Source organism: Entelurus aequoreus, linkage group LG13, assembly GCF_033978785.1.
Source record: "Entelurus aequoreus isolate RoL-2023_Sb linkage group LG13, RoL_Eaeq_v1.1, whole genome shotgun sequence".
Lineage (NCBI taxonomy): Eukaryota > Metazoa > Chordata > Actinopteri > Syngnathiformes > Syngnathidae > Entelurus > Entelurus aequoreus.
Genome location: NC_084743.1, coordinates 25337328 through 25356987, shown reverse-complemented (window position 1 = coordinate 25356987; position 19660 = coordinate 25337328). Strand labels below are relative to the sequence as shown.

Here is a 19660-nt window from a genome sequence, read left to right as displayed (position 1 = left end):
GGATTGTGTAAGTTCGAAAAATGACCGATTCATTTAAATGGGAAACATTACTCAGAAAACCGGGAATTCCGGGCAATCTGTTATAATTAATTTTAAATTTTTGGGGGAGCTCACCATTCTCCATCAAGCTGAATGTTTTGATACCTAAGCAGTTCCGATCGGATACAAGATTTTGGGTGGAATAATAATAAATAGATGATTTGTTTGGTGTAGAATAACATATGTCCTTAATTAAACAATATTCTAGTTTAAAACACAACATTTGTCAATATAAACAAGTGTGAAATATCATAGTTACATATTACTTACAGATACAAAGTCCCCAAGGCAGAAGCTTATTAGAAAGTATCCAGTAACAAATGTGTCCGCACCATTCAATTTAATACTTCATGATCTTAACTTAATGAATTACTGTGGCCACTAGGTGTTGCCAAATATCAGTTAAGTCTCCACTCTACCACTGATTCCGCTGATTTTTTTCCACACTGTTTTTATCTGTATGCATGTTAGAAATAAACTAAAACCATAACCATATCCATATTTGAAACAATGTTTCTATCTTTTAATAAAGTTTGAATTTAATTTGAGACATTTTTTTTTAGTTAAACTTGTTGGGAAGGCAGTATTCAATGATTTATATATATAGTGGGAAATAACACATTCAACAACATTTAAACATACAAATGGAAGGTGGCAATGTCTAGGGAACGTTGCTCTTATATTTCTATGACGGAGCAGGAAGGGGATAGCAATATGTTTGCGGTAAAATTTAATATGAAACATTCATTAATTTTTCATGCATTATTTCATGCAAGAACGGGCCCCCACGGATTACAGGGCCCTGGTATAGTGTGTGGCCTTGTGTACTAATATTATTATTGTTTTGACTGTGATGAATTTATGTAATAACGTGCGCTGACAAATAAACTAATAAAAAATATATACCGTAATTTCCGGACTATAAGCCGCTACTTTTTCCCCTCGTTCTGGTCCCTGCGGCTTATACAAGGGTGCGGCTTATTTACGGCCTGTTCTTCTCCGACACCGACGAAGAGGATTTCGGTGGTTTTAGTACGCAGGAGGAAGACGATGACACAATGATTAACGACTGACTTTTCATATACCGGTAGGCTGGTTATTTTGATAACGTACAGGTGAGCACTTTGTATTACTTTGCACCGTTGTATTATTTGTACTCTGCACGAATGCTGTTCGCCATGTCAAAGATGTGAAAGTTTGATTGAATGATTGAAAGATTTATTGTTAATAAATGGGACGCTTTGCGTTCCCAAACAGTCATCTCTGTCCCGACAATCCCCTCCGTGGTAGCAGGAACCCCTATATACTACGGTAATTACACATCAAAACCCTGCGGCTTATAGTCGGGTGCGGCTTATATATGGAGCAATCTGTATGTTCCCCTAAATTTAGCTGGTGCGGCTTATAGTCAGGTGCGGCTTATAGTCCGGAAATTACGGTAATCAGACGGTTAATAATAAATAGGTTAGTGTTTTTCATACCCATCATTGTTCTCTGTTTGACTAAATTTAACTGTATCAAACATTTTCTAACATTACACACAAAATAATAAATGTATGTATGATTCGTGTTGATATCGTATTGGGTCAATATGGTATCGGCCAATACTCCTACCCCTGCCTTTGTTTGGTAATGTTTGCATTATCGTCTTTATTTTGCTCAAACAATTAGATACACTACTAAATGTCTATTATATTGTTCCATTGTCTTACATTGTTGTGTTTATATATTGTTGTTCAAAAACAAGTTTGTCGATAAAAAGTACGTAATAGGATTCAAGGAACGTTATTGCGATACCAGCACAAATGAGATGGTACGGAATTTAGTATTTGAGGTCCCAGATTTAGCCCAATGAGTACTATAAGAACAACAGTGAGTACATAATACTTCAACATGAGTGTGATACAGAAGGAGGGGGATTCATATGGCCCCATTCGTCACGGTTTACCTGACACATGAAACATGACAAATTGTGTGTGGGGGGGGGGGGGGGGGAGTACTATCCACTTTAGCTGAGAGTGTTGAATATTTTAAATTGTGTTTTGTGGCAATTCCAACTTTGACCACAGCGTCAGTTGCTATATAGAGTGGCACTTTTCATCATTTTCAGCAGACTGCTTTGCAAAGAAAAAAATTAAATATATATATATATATAGTCGAGGTTTCTGTGGTTTATCTGTTATACAGTGCGGATAATACGTTAGGTCAGAAAAAACACAGAGGCTATTTCATCCCTACAAGCCTGTTTCACAGGTTTCCCTGCGAAACAGGCTTGAAGGGATGATATAGCCTCTGTGTTTTTTCTAACCTAACGTGTGTATATATATATATATATATATATATATATATGTATATATATATATACATATATATATATATATATATATATATATATATACATACATACATACATACATACATATATATATATATATATATATATATATATATATATATATATATATATATATATATATATATATATATAATTTCATCCCTACAAGCCTGTTTCACAGGTTTCCCTGCTTGAAGGGATTTTATAGCCTCTGTGTTTTTTCTAACCTAACGTGTATATATGTATATATATATATATATATATATATATATATATATATATATACATATATATATATATATATATATATATATATATATATATATATATATATATTTTTTTTTTTTTTTTTTTTTCTAACCTAACGTGTATATATATATATATATATATATATATATATATATATATATATATATATATATATATATATATATATATATATATATATATATATATATATATATATATATATATATATATATATATATGTTTGTGTCGTGTCACAACATAACATTGCAAGTTACATTGTGATGTTTTGACCTGTGGAATAACTTTACATACAAATAGAATAGGATACAAATAAGAGTAGGTAAGAAATAGCATAGGTTGATAGAAACAGATTAATATTAGAACAGAATGTATAGAAATTATATTTTGAACTGAAAATGTATGTATTTATATAATATTTTCTTCATATTTATTATTATGTTAAATTAAAAAAGATTTAAGATGAAAAAGATTAAATAACATAGTTTTCCTATGTCATAATAATGATTAAAAAAAAATTAAAAAGCAAAATCACAAAATGTTCTAATGGACTTGAGAAATTTCGATAACAAACTATCAGTATCAATATTGCCGACACTGGTGGCCTTGTATCTACTTTAATATGCAGTGGATAAGATGATAAATAGCCTTTAAAGTAGGTGTTCACCCACAAACACCTTCCAACATGTCCACAGCGTCATCCGTCAATTTTCCAACCTTCCTGTTACATCTTGCTTTAATTAATCCACACTTTGGCAGAACATAACAGTTGGCATGGTCTCATACTGAAACCGAACTGCCATTTTTTGTGCCAACAAGTGATATACGTACAGTCCATCTTTTGCCGCAGTGGGTTGGTTCCGTACAGAAGAACATGGGGCTCGGAGTGGACGGTCTGCAATTCCTCCAATGTGGCTTTCCTTCCTCGGATACACTGGACACATAAAGACGGGGACCAGAAAGACAACATATTATCTCTGCTACAAGCACCCGGGTCAGGGTTGGTCAGGATACACAGTCAGTGATGGAAAACCCATTTTTAACAATAACTAGCGAAACACTGGCCCCTATTGGTCAAACCACCACTTTGCTCCTTGGATTTGAAATAATGAAAACATTAGTTTTTATTTAGCTGTTCATCAAAAGATCACAAACAAACTATACTATGAGAATAATTAGCAGTGACAGTCATTATTGTCAACATTTACAGGCAATAAATGAATGACTAAGTCATGTATCACACCGAGTTAAACTAAACCTGTTATTTGCCAATAACTCTAAATCAGGGGTGTCAAACTCATTTTAGATCTGGGGCCACATGGAGAAAAATCTACTCTCAAGTGAGACGGACTGGTCAAATCACGGCACGATAACTTAAAAATAAAGACAACTTCGTATTGTTTTCTTTGTTTAAAAATAGAACAATCATTCTGAAAAGGTACAAATCATAATTGTGGGGGGAGGTGTGGCCAGCGATGCCTGCAGGAGCAAACGTCACCGCCTCTGTCCATGGTGCTGAGGACGGAGCACCATCAGACGGGGGCATGGCAGTGCTGACGGCGAGACACAGCTGGCAGGTGATTAGATTTCACAGGTGGTACGTGTTAATCTAATCATCTGTTGTCTTTAACAGTAAGCGGCCGGGAGCAGGAGGGGAGAGAGGATACGGACGTGACTGAAGAGAGAAAAGACTTTGATAAAATATATGTACATTAAAACTTTGTTCAACTTGGCACGCCTGGCCCCTGGCTCATGTCAGTGGTACCGCTAGGAAGCGACCTCTACAATAATGTTGTTAGGTTTTTTTTTTCACTTACATGTTGCGGTTAATAGTATTCAACCTTCATTTGTCGTTATTTATACTTTCTGAATAAATTATGTGATAATGTTCCTCAGTCAACTCATTGGTGTTCATTTTCAATCTATCAAGATAAAAAAATAATATCAAAATTAAAAATTACAGGATGTTATTTATGTAGTTTGCTCATTTTCCTCGACTGGTGCACTAACATCATGTGGTTTACTTATTTTTACATATGTAGCATCATCTACAAAGATTCAAATAATTGCTATCTAGTAGACATATTTAGAACAGGTGTTTCTTTCATTAAAAACATTTGGCTGATTTTTATACCTCGTGGGCCTGATCCAGCCCACGGGCCTGTACGTTTGACACCCCTGCTCTAAATCCTAACGGGCCACCTTTATAAGCTCCGGTCTTACCTCGCAGTGGCCCCTTAGACCTGTTTCCTGCAGGCGGGACCAGATACTCTGGATGCGGCCTGCATGCTCTGGATGACTGTTTGTGTTGCCACACATACACTGATGCTTCTGCATCAAGGAGTCATACACCAGACCTGAACAATAAACACATGCACAACATTATGCACTATCACCTGTTATGTACATATAAAGAACAATAAATAATATAAACAATGGTGCTAAGTTGTTATTTGAATAAGTACCTGAAATATTCTTAAATATAGGTACCGCACATTGAAATATGTGACTGTATGAAGGCTTGTTTGTGTAGCGTAGTAGGCCTAGGTATTCATTAAAAACAAGGCAAAATATTTTGTTTACCGAGTATATTTAATAATTTTGGCCACTGCAACATTACACACCGTTTAAACCAGGGATGTCAAACGTACGGCCCGAGGGCCGGATCAGGCCCGTGAACAGGTTTTATCCGGCCCTCGGGATGAGTTTGCTAAGTATAAAAGTTAAACTGAAATGTTTGAATGAAAGAAACAGCTGTTTTAAATGTGTCCACTTGATGTCGCAATAGCAATTCTTTGTATCTTTGTAGATGATGCTATATATGTACAAAATAAACCACATGATGTTAGTACATCAGTCTGGGAAAATGATCAAACTACATAAATAACAAACTGTAATTTAATTCCGATATCATTTTTTTTATCTTGATAGATTGAAAATTAACACTAATGAGTTGACTGATGAACATTATCACATAATTTATTCAAAAAATATGAATGACGACAAATACAAATAGAATACTATTAACCGCAACATGTAAGTGTAAAAAAACAACAACAACATTATGATTTGTACATTTTCAGAATGTGCTTGTTCTATTTTTAAACAAAGAAAACAATCTGACGTTGTCTTTATTTTTAAGTTATCGTGCCATGATTTTACCAGTCCGGCCCATTTGGGAGTAGATTTTTCTCTTTGTGGTCCCCGATCTAAAATTAGTTTGACACCCCTGGTTTAAACAATAACTCAGTGTTTGAATTAGGGTTGTCGCAATACCAATATTTTGGTATACCAAAATGTATTTCGATACTTTAATACTTTTCAAAATATAGGGGACCACAAAAACATTTCAATATTAGCTTTATTTTAACAGAAAAGATTATGGTGCATATGGTGTTTCTTATTGCAAACAAATAATAATTTATGCATTATATTAAACATACTACAAAACTTCTCTTTTAGCAGGAAGTAAGCAAACAAAGGCTCGTAATTTAGCTGCTGACGTATGCAGTACCATATTGTGTCATATCCGGTTGTATTATTTCGTCAAAATTTTGAGGGACATGCGGTAGAAAATGGATCATTAATCTACTTGTTTATTTACTGTTAAAATCTGTTTACTTCCTGTTTTACATTTTCTATCTACACTTCTGTTAAAATGTAATAATCACTTATTCTTCTGTTGTTTGATACTTGACATTAGTTTTGGGTGTTGCTAAAACAATTGGTGTTAATCCTATACCAAGTAGTTACAGCAGGGGTCTCCAAACTTTTTGACTCGGGGGCCGCATTGGGTTAAAAAAAAAAAAAAAATATATATATATATATATATATATATATATATATATATATATATATATATATATATATATATATATATATATATATATATATATATATATATATATATATATTATATGGACACATTTTTTTAACCCAATACTTGTATAGCGCTTTTCTACCTTCAAGGTACTCAAAGCACTTTGACAGTATTTCCACATTCACCCATTCACACACACATTCACACACTGATGGCGGTAGCTGCCATGCAAGGCTCACACACTGATGGCGGTAGCTGCCATGCAAGGCGCTAACCAGCACCCATCAAGAGCAAGGGTGAAGTGTCTTGCTCAAGGACACAACAGACGCGACTAGGATGGTAGAAGGTGGGAATTGAACCCCAGTAACCAGCAACCCTCCGTATATTTATCGTTGGGAAAATGCATTTTTAGACAATATGATTTCCAACAAACGGTACAAAATGGATTAGAAAGGACAGATAAAAAAAAGCATGTATATATATATATATATATATATATATATATATATATATATATATATATATATATATATATATATATATATATATATATATATATATTTTTTTTTTTTTTTTTTAATAATAAAATAATTATTAAAATAAATAAAAAAATAAAAAAATAAATATATATATATATATATATATATATATATATATATATATATATATATATATATATATATATATATATATATATATATATATATATATATATATATATATATATATATATATATATATATATATATGTATTTAGTTATTTATTTTTTATTTTTTTTACTTGGGACTTGGGACGGATTTTGGACACTCGCGGGCTGTAGTTTGGAGACCCCTGAGTTACAGGGTCATATACTGGCCATACTTAAAGTTCTCCTGTGTCCAGGGACGTATTTCATGGGTTTATAAACAATAAAAAAGACACAAGATTTTGTGATTTTAAAAAATATCGACGTAATCATCGTAGTATCGACTATGTACGGCTCTTGTACTTGGTATCGTTACAGTCAATGTCTGTGTAGATCCACCCATGGCATTTGTTTACATTCATGAGCGCTATCTTGCTGTTAGCAGTAAGCTATTGTATCCTCCTACGGTGTGTAGTGAAGCATGTTTAGCCATTCATCACCCTGCAAGCATGATACTTGTGAGAAACGTACTTTGTTTTGTCGCCATGGAGACAAGAATTAGTGATTTAGAAGTAGCTCAAACACTACCAACTGCGGATGGATGTTAGCCGCTAGCTAGCTAGCTAACGGTGCTAAGAGCAAGAGCTAAGCACCTCTTACAAAGAAGCTCTTCAGTGTTTATAGCAGGGGTCACCAACCTTTTTGAAACCAAGAGCTACTTCTTGGGTACTGATTAATGCGAAGGGCTACTAGTTTGATGCACACTTAAATAAATTGCCAGAAATAGCCAATTTGCTCAATTTACCTTTAACTCTATGTTATTATTAATAATTAATGATATTTACACTTAATTGAACGGTTTAAAAGAGAAAACACGGAAAAAATGACATTTACATTTTGAAACATAGTTTATCTTCAATTTTGACTCTTTAAAATTCAAAATTCAACCGAAAAAAGAAGAGAAAAACTAGCTAATTCCAATCTTTTTGGAAAAAATTAAAAAAAGAATTTATGGAACATCATTAGTAATTTTTCCTGATTAAGATTCATTTTAGAATTTTGATTACATGTTTTAAACAGGTTAAAATCCAATCTGCACTTTGTTAGAATATATAACAAATTGGACCAAGCTATATTTCTAACAAAGACAAATCATTATTTCTTCTAGATTTTCCAGAACAAACATTTTAAAATACATTTAAAAGACTTTGAAATAAGATTTAAATTTGATTCTACAGATTTTCTAGATTTGCCAAAATAATTTTTTTGAATTTTAATCATAATAAGTTTGAAGAAATATTTCAGAAATATTCTTCATCGAAGAAACAGAAGCTAAAATGAATAATTAAATTAAAATGTATTTATTATTCTTTACAATAAAAAAAATTAATTTACTTGAACATTGATTTAAATTGTCAGGAAAGAAGAGGAAGGAATTTAAAAGGTAAAAAGGTATACGTGTTTAAAAATCCTAAAATCATTTTTAAGGTTGTATTTTTTTTCTCTAGAATTGTCTTTCTGAAAGTTATAAGAAGCAAGATAAAAAACATTCATGAATTTATTTAAACAAGTGAAGACCAAGTCTTTAAAATATTTTCTTGGATTTTCAAATTCTATTTGAGTTTTGTCTCTCTTAGAATTAAAAATGTCGCGCAAAGCGAGACCAGCTTGCTAGTAAATAAATAAAATTTAAAAAATAGAGGCAGCTCACTGGTAAGTGCTGCTATTTGAGCTATTTTTAGAACAGGCCAGCGGGCTACTCATCTGGTCCTTACGGGCTACCTGGTGCCCGCGGGCACCGCGTTGGTGACCCCTGGTTTATAGTGTAACCGAGGGTTTATATATGTCGCCTATACTGTATGAAACTACAAAATAAAAAACATGGAGGCTCCAGTTTTACACGAGGACCACTTTATTTCCTTTCTTTCAAAACTTCCGCTCCACTACAACGTGTCACAACTTCCGCTCTTAGCGCCTTCAAAATAAGAGCTCAAGGCATATACTGTATAACAGCTTATAACAGGAACTTAACATCACAAAGAGGCAAGCCCATAAAACTAGGTTACAATAGCTTCAATGTTAGCGTTAGTTTCTAAGCCAAAATGCGTCCATTCCCATGTTTCGATCTCTTTTCAGAACAAGTATAGTACCGTTTTGAATCCATTAGTACCGCGGTGCTTTATTTGTACCAGTATACCGTACAACCCTAAGTTGACTATAGAAAAATAAAACACTGGACTTTAATGAAGTGATTATGTGCCGTACCACTAGACAGAGCTTGCGTACCATTAGTGGTACACATACCACAGTTTGAGAATAGCTGGAATACATTTTGCAGATTGTTCCTTAGCAACCCATGAAATAAGGTGTGAGGTTCCCTAAGGCTCAATTTTATTTCCCATTATTTTTCATCTTTACATGCTGTCTCTTGGGGACGTCATTAGGAGACACGGCGTCATTTTCCACAGTTAAACTGATAATAAACATTGCAGTGTCTCCTGATGACACAGGACCAATAAATATCCTTTTTAACTGCATTGTAGACATCAAGTCTATCAAGTATTTTCCCTCGTTCCTCAGTACTACGCCATGTTTTGTTATTGTCAATAATATCCTGTATATATTTTTTTTGAGTTGAGTTTGAGTTTATTTTGAACATGATACATCACAATTTCCAGTTTCTCTTTTCAACATGCTCGAAAAGGAGTAGGGAGAAGCAGAGCTTATTTAAAATAAATTAAATTAAATGTTCTTTACTAATGGAAAACACTTTGTGTTATAACCAGTGTTCGTGATACCAGCGTTATAAAATAACGGCATTACTAACGCTTTTATTTTTAGTAGTAACAGGTAATCTAAGTATTTACTTTTATGTATGTTACAACGCAGTTACCGATATTGTTGACGTAACTTGGCACGCTAACAAACACAGCTGAGCTAAATGTCTGATCAGAGCGCTCTCTCGCTGACGTCACACGGCACTGCCTTTTAGAGGCACACACACACTCTGCTTTCATGAAACGTCTCTTAACTGCATATTAGAAATTGATTGCATTTATTAAGGAGTAATTCAGTTAGTGATTCAATATTTTTTTAGGTAAAGTAATGAGTAACTATAATTAATCACTTTTTAAAAGTAATTTCCCGAACACTGGTTGCGTGAAAAATGCTGTAGAAAATGTTTGATTGAGTGATTGATTGGATGTTCCTTTTTTTTTTTTTTACAACAGACCTGTAGTAAAACGTGGCTTGGTCGCTGGCTCCTGCACCATCATGGCGAAGGAGCAGGAGGAAGCTGGAGACGACTGGGCCCGAGAGAGGGGGCGGTGGCCTGCAAAGCTCACGGGCAATCCTGCTGCTTCCATTGAGGACCTGAAGCTCCTCAACTGGTGGAGCCGCTGTTGCTCCAGCAGCACTGCCTGCTGCATCGACACACACACAAAAAAACCATACCATTTACAGCAGACCTGGGCAAATTAAGGCCCGAAATTACCGTAAGTCTTGAACTATACAAAGTATTTCAATGGTTGGAATCTGTGCTTTTGCATGATATACTAGTTACTATGGTAATCTAAGTCACAGCAGCTCAGACGAGGCACCAAGCAGTGTGGGTGGGGAGCGTTTCCACAGAGTGTTTTCAGAGCGGCCAGCCTGAAATGCGGGTAAATATTTTTACAACAAAGTTCTAAAGTTTAGTGATAAATCAAGATGTATCAGATTATAGGGGTTTTGTTTCTTTACACTTCGCGTTCATATTTCGCTGTGTTTGTTGAATTTTTTTCGCGTTTCGCTTGATTGTAAAATATGTCGATCGAGAGGGTGAGTGACGTTCATATGTTGTCAATATTCAGTATTTTATCGTTCATAGTTAATATTGCAAATCCCACATTCTTTATTTTCATGTACATTCTGAGTGTCTCATTCAATTAAAAAATTTAAAATTCCATTCCGGTTTTTTTAAGGCCGTCCGTCCATAACGTTTTTAGCTTTTAATGAGACATTATTGTGAGGTTTTGTATTAGTGCTCCTAAAAAATAGGACCCAAAACACACATACTGTACAGCAGATTTTCACAGCTTACATATATAAACATATATACAGTACATACATATGTACATACATATACATATACACTACCGTTCAAAAGTTTGGGGTCACATTGAAATGTCCTTATTTTTGAAGGAAAATCACGGTATAGCTCGGTTGGTAGAGCGGCCGTGCCAGCAACTTGAGGGTTGCAGGTTCGATCCCCGCTTCCACCATCCTAGTCACTGCCGTTGTGTCCTTGGGCAAGACACTTTACCCACCTGCTCCCAGTGCCACCCACACTGGTTTAAATGTAACTTAGATATTGGGTTTCACAATGTAAAGCGCTTTGAGTCACTTGAGAAAAAGCGCTATATAAATGTAATTCACTTCACTTCACTTCACTTTTCAATGAAGATAACTTTAAACTAGTCTTAACTTTAAAGAAATACACTCTATACATTGCTAATGTGGTAATTGACTATTCTAGCTGCAAATGTCTGGTTTTTGGTGCAATATCTACATAGGTGTATAGAGGCCCATTTCCAGCAACTATCACTCCAGTGTTCTAATGGTACAATGTGTTTGCTCATTGGCTCAGAAGGCTAATTGATGATTAGAAAACCCTTGTGCAATCATGTTCACACATCTGAAAACAGTTTAGCTCATTACAGAAGCTACCAGACTGACCTTTCTTTGAGCAGATTGAGTTTCTGGAGCATCACATTTGTGGGGTCAATTAAACGCTCAAAATGGCCAGAAAAAGAGAACTTTCATCTGAAACTCGGCAGTCTATTCTTGTTCTTAGAAATGAAGGCTATTCCACAAAATTGTTTGGGTGACCCCAAACTTTTGAACGGTAGTGTATATATATACATACACACATGTATATATTTATATATATGTATAAATGTGTATGTGTATATGTATATATATATGTATAAATGTGTATATGTATATATAAATGTGTATATATAAATAATATAAACAATGGTACTAAGTTATTATTTGAATAATTACCTTAAATATAGGTACCGCACATTGAAATATGTGACTCTATGAAGGCTTGTTTGTGTAGCGTAGTAGGCCTAGGTATTCTTTAAAAACAAGGCAAATGTTTTGTTTACCGATTATATTTAATAATTTTGGCCACTGCAACATTACACATCGTTTAAACCAGGGTTGTCAAACGTATATATATATATATATATATATATATATATATATATATATATATATATATATATATATATATATATATATATATATATATATATATATAATAATGGATTAGATTTATATAGCGCTTTTCTAGACACTCAAAGCGCTTCACAGAGAAGTGAGAACCCATCATTCATTCACACCTGGTGGTGGTAAGCTACTTTCGTAGCCACAGCTGCCCTGGGGTAGACTGACGGAAGCGTGGCTGCCAGTTTGCGCCTACGGCCCCTCCGACCACCACCTATCATTCATCATTCATTCACCAGTGTGAGCGGCACCGGGGGCAAGGGTGAAGTGTCCTGCCCAAGGACACAACGACAGCGATTTGGATGGTAAGAGGCAGGGAGCGAACCTGCTCTACCCACTACGCCATGCTGCCCAATATATATATATATACATATACATATATACATATACATATACACACATATATACATACATACATACATACATACATACATACATACATACATACATACATACATACATACATACATACATACATACACATTATATATATATATATATATATATATATATATATATATATATATATATATATATATATATATATATATATATATATATATATATATATATATATATATATATATATATATATATATATATATATATATATATATATATATATATATATATATATATATATATATATATATATATATGTACACGTACACATAAATAGATGGACATACTGGCCGCCAGACACATTTTTTTCTCATACTGGCCGCCAGACACATTTTTTTCTCTAAATTTGGCCCATGGAGTCAAAATAATAGCCCAGGCCTGATTTACAGGCTGAGGCTGCACCAACTCGTCCCTGCCATAAGATGGCGACTTGAGCACAGATTCATTAAGCTTATTTGCTGCTGCCTGTGGTTCAACTGCACACATATTTACACAAGTTAATGCAAGGCATGGAATATAATATATATATATATATATATTTCCCATAGTTTTATTAGCAAGTGTGTATTTCATAGAGCATGTGGAAACTTTATTCATTATCTGCTGCTTATCCTGTTCAGTGTCACATAACAGCACACTTAACCCAAGTATTGACGTATGATTGTGCTCTTTCTACTCCATGAATCCATCAGTCTCACCCAGCAATTGTGTGTGTTCTCTCCCAATAGGTGTGTCTACTTACACCATAGGCGCCATGGTGACAGGCAGAGGAGTGTCTGATTGAATTTGGCTGAGGGCAGCAGGGATGGGCCAGACTAGACCGTCTAGGACACGAGGTCCTGGTTGCACCGTGGAAGATATTAACATTAGCAAGAGCTACAGCTCAGTCAAAGTAATCGGTCAACCGTTTGCTAAAGACGTATATGAAGTTGTCCACCTGGGGTCTGGTAGGGAAATAGCCTAGAGGGGGTACACTTGCTGTCAGACCCCATGCATTACTAAAATATGAACAATGGAACCCAGTTACCTTCCTCACAGTTGCAGTTTTCAAACTAAAAAATGGTTAGTTAATGTTACCATTAATGCTTTAACAGAACACATTTGTTTTAAAACGGTCCATATTATTCACAGTTACTAAGTTTGTTTAATTACAAAACATATTGGTGTTTCTGTCTCTTCCACAAGGGATTGCGAGCACACATACAGTAGGATGGGGATTCAAAATGGCCCTGTTTACCTGACACATGAAACGTGACGAATCAGGGGGTGCAATAAACAGTTAATCCTTTGTCTGCAATTGCAGCTATCTGTGGAGTTAGAGTCGTTAGCGGTTGCTTGTCTGTGAGTGCTCAGGATCTTTTTGTTGTGTGAGTCAATGATTTGTTTGATATTCATCATGCGGCTGTAGCTAAGTTGTCCGATGTCCTAACATCGGACACAAATTCCTCACACTCATTGACAAGCATATTATTATAGTAACATTAGTGAAGTGTAGTGGAGTGAATTATATTTATATAGCGCTTTTCTCTAGTGACTCAAAGCTCTTTTACATAGTGAAACCCAATATCTAAGTTACATTTAAACCAGTGTGGGTGGCACTGGGAGCAGGTGGGTAGAGTGTCTTGCCCAAGGACACAACGGCAGTGACTAGGATGGCAAAAGCGGGGATCGAACCTGGAACCCTCAAGTTGCTGGCACGGCCACTCTACCAACCGAGCTATACCGCCCCAATTAGCAGGATCTATAGCCCAATAAAAGTAATCGGTCAACAGTTTGCATCTTTAGCTGTACGTATTTGAGGTTGTCCACCTGGGGTCTGGTAGGGAAATAGCACAGACTTGCTGTCAGACCCCATCCATTACTAAAATATGAACAAAGGAACCCAGTTACCTTCCTCGCAGTTGCAGTTTTTAAACTAAAAAATGGTTAGTTAATGTTACCATTAATGCTTTAACAGAACACAATTGTTTTAAAACTGTCCATATCATTCACAGTTACTAAGTTCATTCAATTACAAAAACTATTGGTGTTTATTGTCTCATCCACAAGGGAATGCAAGCACACATACAGTAGGATGGGGACTCATATGGCCCGGTTTACCTGACAGTTAATCCTTTGTCTGCAATTGCAGCTATCTGTGGAGTTAGAGTCGTTAGCTGTTGCTTGTCTGTGAGTGCTCAGGATCTTTTTGTTGTGTGAGTTAATGGTTTGTTTAATGTTCCTCAAAAAAGCTGTAGCTAAGTTGTCCGATGTCCTAACATCGGACACAAATTCCTTGCACTCATTGACAAGCATATTATTATAGTAACATAATAATAAAAGCAAGATCTATAGCTCAATAAAAGTAATCGGTCAACAGTTTGCATCTTTAGCTGTACGTATTTGAGGTTGTCCACCTGGGGTCTGGTAGGGAAATAGCATAGAGCAGGGGTCACCAACCTTTTTGAAACCAAGAGCTACTTCTTGGGTACTGATTAATGCGAAGGGCTACCAGTTTGATACACACTTAAATAAATTGCCAGAAATAGCCAATTTGCTCAATTTACCATTAACTCCATGTTATTATTAATAATTAATGATATTTACACTTAAATGAACGGTTTAAAAGAGGAAAAAACACGAAAAAAATGACATTTAAATTTTGAAACATAGTTTATCTTCAATTTCGACTCTTTAAAATTCAAAATTCAACTGAAAAAAAGAAGAGAAAAACTAGCTAATTCGAATCTTTTTGAAAAATTTTAAAAAAGAATTTATGGAACATCATTAGTAATTTTTCCTGATTAAGATTAATTTTAGAATTGTGATGACATGTTTTAAATAGGTTAAAATCCAATCTGCACTTTGTTAGAATATATAACAAATTGGACCAAGCTATATTTCTAACAAAGACAAATCATTATTTCTTCTAGATTTTCCAGAACAAAAATTTTAAAAGAAATTCAAAAGACTTTGAAATAAGCTTTAAATTTAAATTTGATTCTACAGATTTTCTACATTTGCCAAACTATTTTTTTTGAATTGTAATCATAATAAGTTTGAAGAAATATTTCAAAAATATTTTTCATCGGAAAAACAGAAGCTAAAATCAAGAATTAAATTAAAATGTATTTATCATTCTTTACAATAAAAAAAAAAAAAAATACTTGAACATTGATTTAAATTGTCAGGAAAGAAGAGGAAGGAATTTAAAAGGTAAAAAGGTTTATGTGTTTAAAAATCCTAAAATCATTTTTAAGGTTTTATTTTTTCTCTAAAATTGTCTTTCTGAAAGTTATAAGAAGCAAAGTAAAAAAATTAATGAATTTATTTAAACAAGTGAAGACCAAGTCTTTAAAATATTTCCTTGGATTTTCAAATTCTATTTGAGTTTTGTCTCTCTTAGAATTAAAAATGTCGGGCAAAGCGAGACCAGCTTGCTAGTAAATAAATAAAACTTAAAAAATAGAGGCAGCTCACTGGTAAGTGCTGCTATTTGAGCTATTTTTAGAACAGGCCAGCGGGCTACTCATCTGGTCCTTACGGGCTACCTGGGGCCCGCGGGCACCGCGTTGGAGACCCCTGGCATAGAGGGGGTACACTTGCTGTCAGACTCCATCCATTACTAAAATATGAACAATGGAACGCAGTTACCTTCCTCACCAGTTTTCAAACTAAAAAATGGTTAGTTAATGTTACCATTAATGCTTTAACAGAACACATTTGTTTTAAAACTGTCCATATCATTCAGTTACTAAGTTCATTCAATTACCAAAACTATTGGTGTTTACTGTCTCATCTACAAGGGAATGCGAGCACACATACAGTAGGATGGGGATTTATATGGACCTGTTTACCTGACAGTTAATCCTTTGTCTGCAATTGCAGCTATCTGTGGAGTTAGAGTCGTTAGCGGTTGCTTGTCTGTGAGTGCTCAGGATCTTTTTGTTGTGTGAGTCAATGGTTTGTTTGATATTCCTTATGCAGCTGTAGCTAAGTTGTCCGATGTCCTAACATCGGACACAAATTCCTCGCACTCATTGAAAAGCATATTATTATAGTAATATTAGCAAGATCTATAGCTCAATCAAAGTAATCGGTCAACAGTTTGCGTCTAAAGTTGTACATATATGAGGTTGTCCACCTGGGGTCTGGTAGGGAAATAGCATAGAGGGGGTACACTTGCTGAACAATGGAACCCAGTTACCTTCCTCACAGTTGCAGTTTTCAAACTAAAAAATGGTTAGTTAATGTTACCATTAATGCTTTAACAGAACGCATTGGTCTTAAAACTGTCCATATTAATCACAGTTACTAAGTTCATTTAATTACAAAAACTATTGGTGTTTATTGTCTCATCCACAAGGGAATGCGTGCACACATACAGTAGGATGGGGATTCATATGGCCCTGTTTACCTGACACATAAAACGTGACGGATCGGGGGGGGGGGGGGGGTGCACGATCGACTTTAGCCGCCAGATGGCAGTTGAGTGTCGAATATCTTAGACTGTGTTTTGTGACAATTCCAACTTTGACCACAGCGTCAGTTGCAATGTAGAGTGCTGTGTGCTTTCCATCATTTTCAGTAGACTGCATTGGCCCCCTCCCTCTCACATGAAATACACCCGGGAATACCTTCCCTACAGTACAAAAGCAGTCCAAGAGAGGCAACAAACAATTTTGTTGTTAATATAATGATAGCTAAAGCTAACTACTCAAAACGGTACCAAAGCTATCGTGCCTGCACATGATCCGTACATACGTAGTTACGTCATTATGGGATGGCAGGATGTAACGCTTAAAATACATTGGAAAGTTAGCGCCTTCTAGGCATCTGTGTATATGTTCCAAACAGCCCCTTTAAGTCTCAATTAACCTCTTAAAGCCCAAGCTGTTTGTTTACATGTTTTTTTTTTAATTTCTCTTTGCTATTTGGGCTTATTGGACCCTAATTAGAATAAAAACTAAGAATCATCTTTTGATATGATGTACTTAGTCCATAAGTACACAAACGTGTACGTCATGTTTATTGACGTGCTAATTCTTATTTTTACACTTTTTTTTTCCAAATTCCATTGTACGTTATATTATGTATAATAATGTGTATTATGTAAATATATTACTCTTCTGACACCACCAGATGGCAGTATAAGTGTCCACATAAGCGGCCATAAGACCCCAATTCAGTAGTGTACACAATTTTGGAAATAAGAGCTAAAAGGTGCTGTCCACGCATGTGGCCACTAAGGCCTTTACAGGTGAGACAACATAAGTGATTGTTGACATAAATGTGGTTTTTAAGAGAACGTGCAATAATAAAGGATTTTTTAGTCTATGGCGGTTTTGTTTTCTTCCATTTGTGCAACATTTAAAATGGTGTGTTTTGTTAAGTGGGTGCACAAACAAAGATCTTCTTAATACGAACAGATGTATTAGCTGCAAAGGGAAACTACTGTATTATGAGTGTTGTCTTTTCTGACTTATAAACAATGTTACAATGTTGGATGCTAAAGAAATGCTAAAGTGTTAAATCATAAGGTTTATGCACTTTATTTGTGGGGTTTTGCAGTCTGGCTACGTGGTGACATAACACCAAAATGGATGTTTTTATTTAGACATTTAGAAAAAGCTCCCGGACCCCCTACGTCAGGCTATGATAAAACACACCAAAAAAGTATTATTTTCATCTAATCTTGGATGTGCATAATTACAATGACAAAGTTTTGAATGCTGCTAAAAGCAAGTTTTATGCACTCTCTGAATCGCTCAGAGAGTGTGTAGGTGTACCAGATGTTGTGACCGGGTGAATCTATATAATGTTAATTAAGTTTATTTTCATCCGCCTCTGGAATTTTTTTTTACTTATACTCAAACAGTGTACATTTTCAAAAGATAAATGATGATACTTCGGAGCAATTCATTTGCAATATGGAAACGCCTCACGAACCGCTTGCAAACAGACAAAAAAAATGATTATAAATGTGACCGTGGAGCAAGATTTATGCACATTTTACAGCAAAACATTTCCAGTAATGTTATTTAGACCACAAGGAAGTGTTTTAAATGTAGATCCCTTTTAAAGAATAAAAATACGTGTTTTTAAAATACCCTATTTTCCGGACTATAAGTCGCTACTTTTCCCCCATGCTTTGGACTTTGCGGCTTATAAAACGGTGTGGCTAATTGATAGATTTTTCTTTGCAAACGCCATAATGTTAAATAAATAGTTTTTCCATAAAACACCCACAGAGACTGAAACGGTGTGTTATTGTTCGTGCTATGGCGCCATTTTTTGGACGAGTTTGCTCACTGCTAGTGCTGCGAGTTGAACATTTACAGACTTTCCTTCTGTTTAGTGCCGTGCAGCTGAAGTGCAAGTGCCGTTCCGTCTTCTAGTCGTCGTTAGCGTTTCTACACGTAAGGTTTCTTTATTCAACACTCCAAGGCAACAATTGTATGTTTTACAATATAACTAAAACGAGTCATACTTAAACCGCTAAACCGTTACATGTTTGATACAGTAGTAGTGTTTACATGCTGTCGTAATGTAATCAAGCTAACGTTGTTAGCATTAGCACATTTTTGTATTGTTTCAGTTTCACAAATTCCTCAGTAAATTCACCCAAAACGTCACCGTGGAATTATTGAGTCTGTTTAGCTGATTGGAGAGTCAGATTCCGCAGCTGGTGCGTCCATGACGATGACTTATGTTTTGTTGTATCTCCCGTTTTACTGCCGTGTTGCAGACACTGTTTGGAAACAATTAAGGTATGTAAATAAACATTTACAAAATATTTCTTTGAAAAGACTAATTTCACAAAGTACATAACTTCGGCTTATAGTCCGGTGCTAATATATGAAAAAAAAAATCTAAAATTTACTGGGGGCTGTTTATATACCGGTGCAGTCTATGGTC

The 19660-nt window shown here is 34.9% G+C and overlaps 1 protein-coding gene across 5 annotated transcripts in view; it reads right to left on the bottom strand.

Annotated features, from left to right (window-relative positions):
- hdac4 (histone deacetylase 4) overlaps window positions 1–19660 on the bottom strand; it is a 238771-nt gene that overhangs the window by 98462 nt on the left and 120649 nt on the right. For all 5 annotated transcript variants that reach the window (XM_062067611.1, XM_062067614.1, XM_062067612.1 and 2 more), the window contains exons 13-15: window positions 10320–10509; window positions 4865–4998; window positions 3473–3575 (exon numbers count right to left, since the gene is read on the bottom strand). In XM_062067611.1, coding sequence (XP_061923595.1) covers window positions 3473–3575; window positions 4865–4998; window positions 10320–10509 — 427 coding nt within the window. The remainder of the gene's footprint in view (window positions 1–3472; window positions 3576–4864; window positions 4999–10319; window positions 10510–19660) is intronic.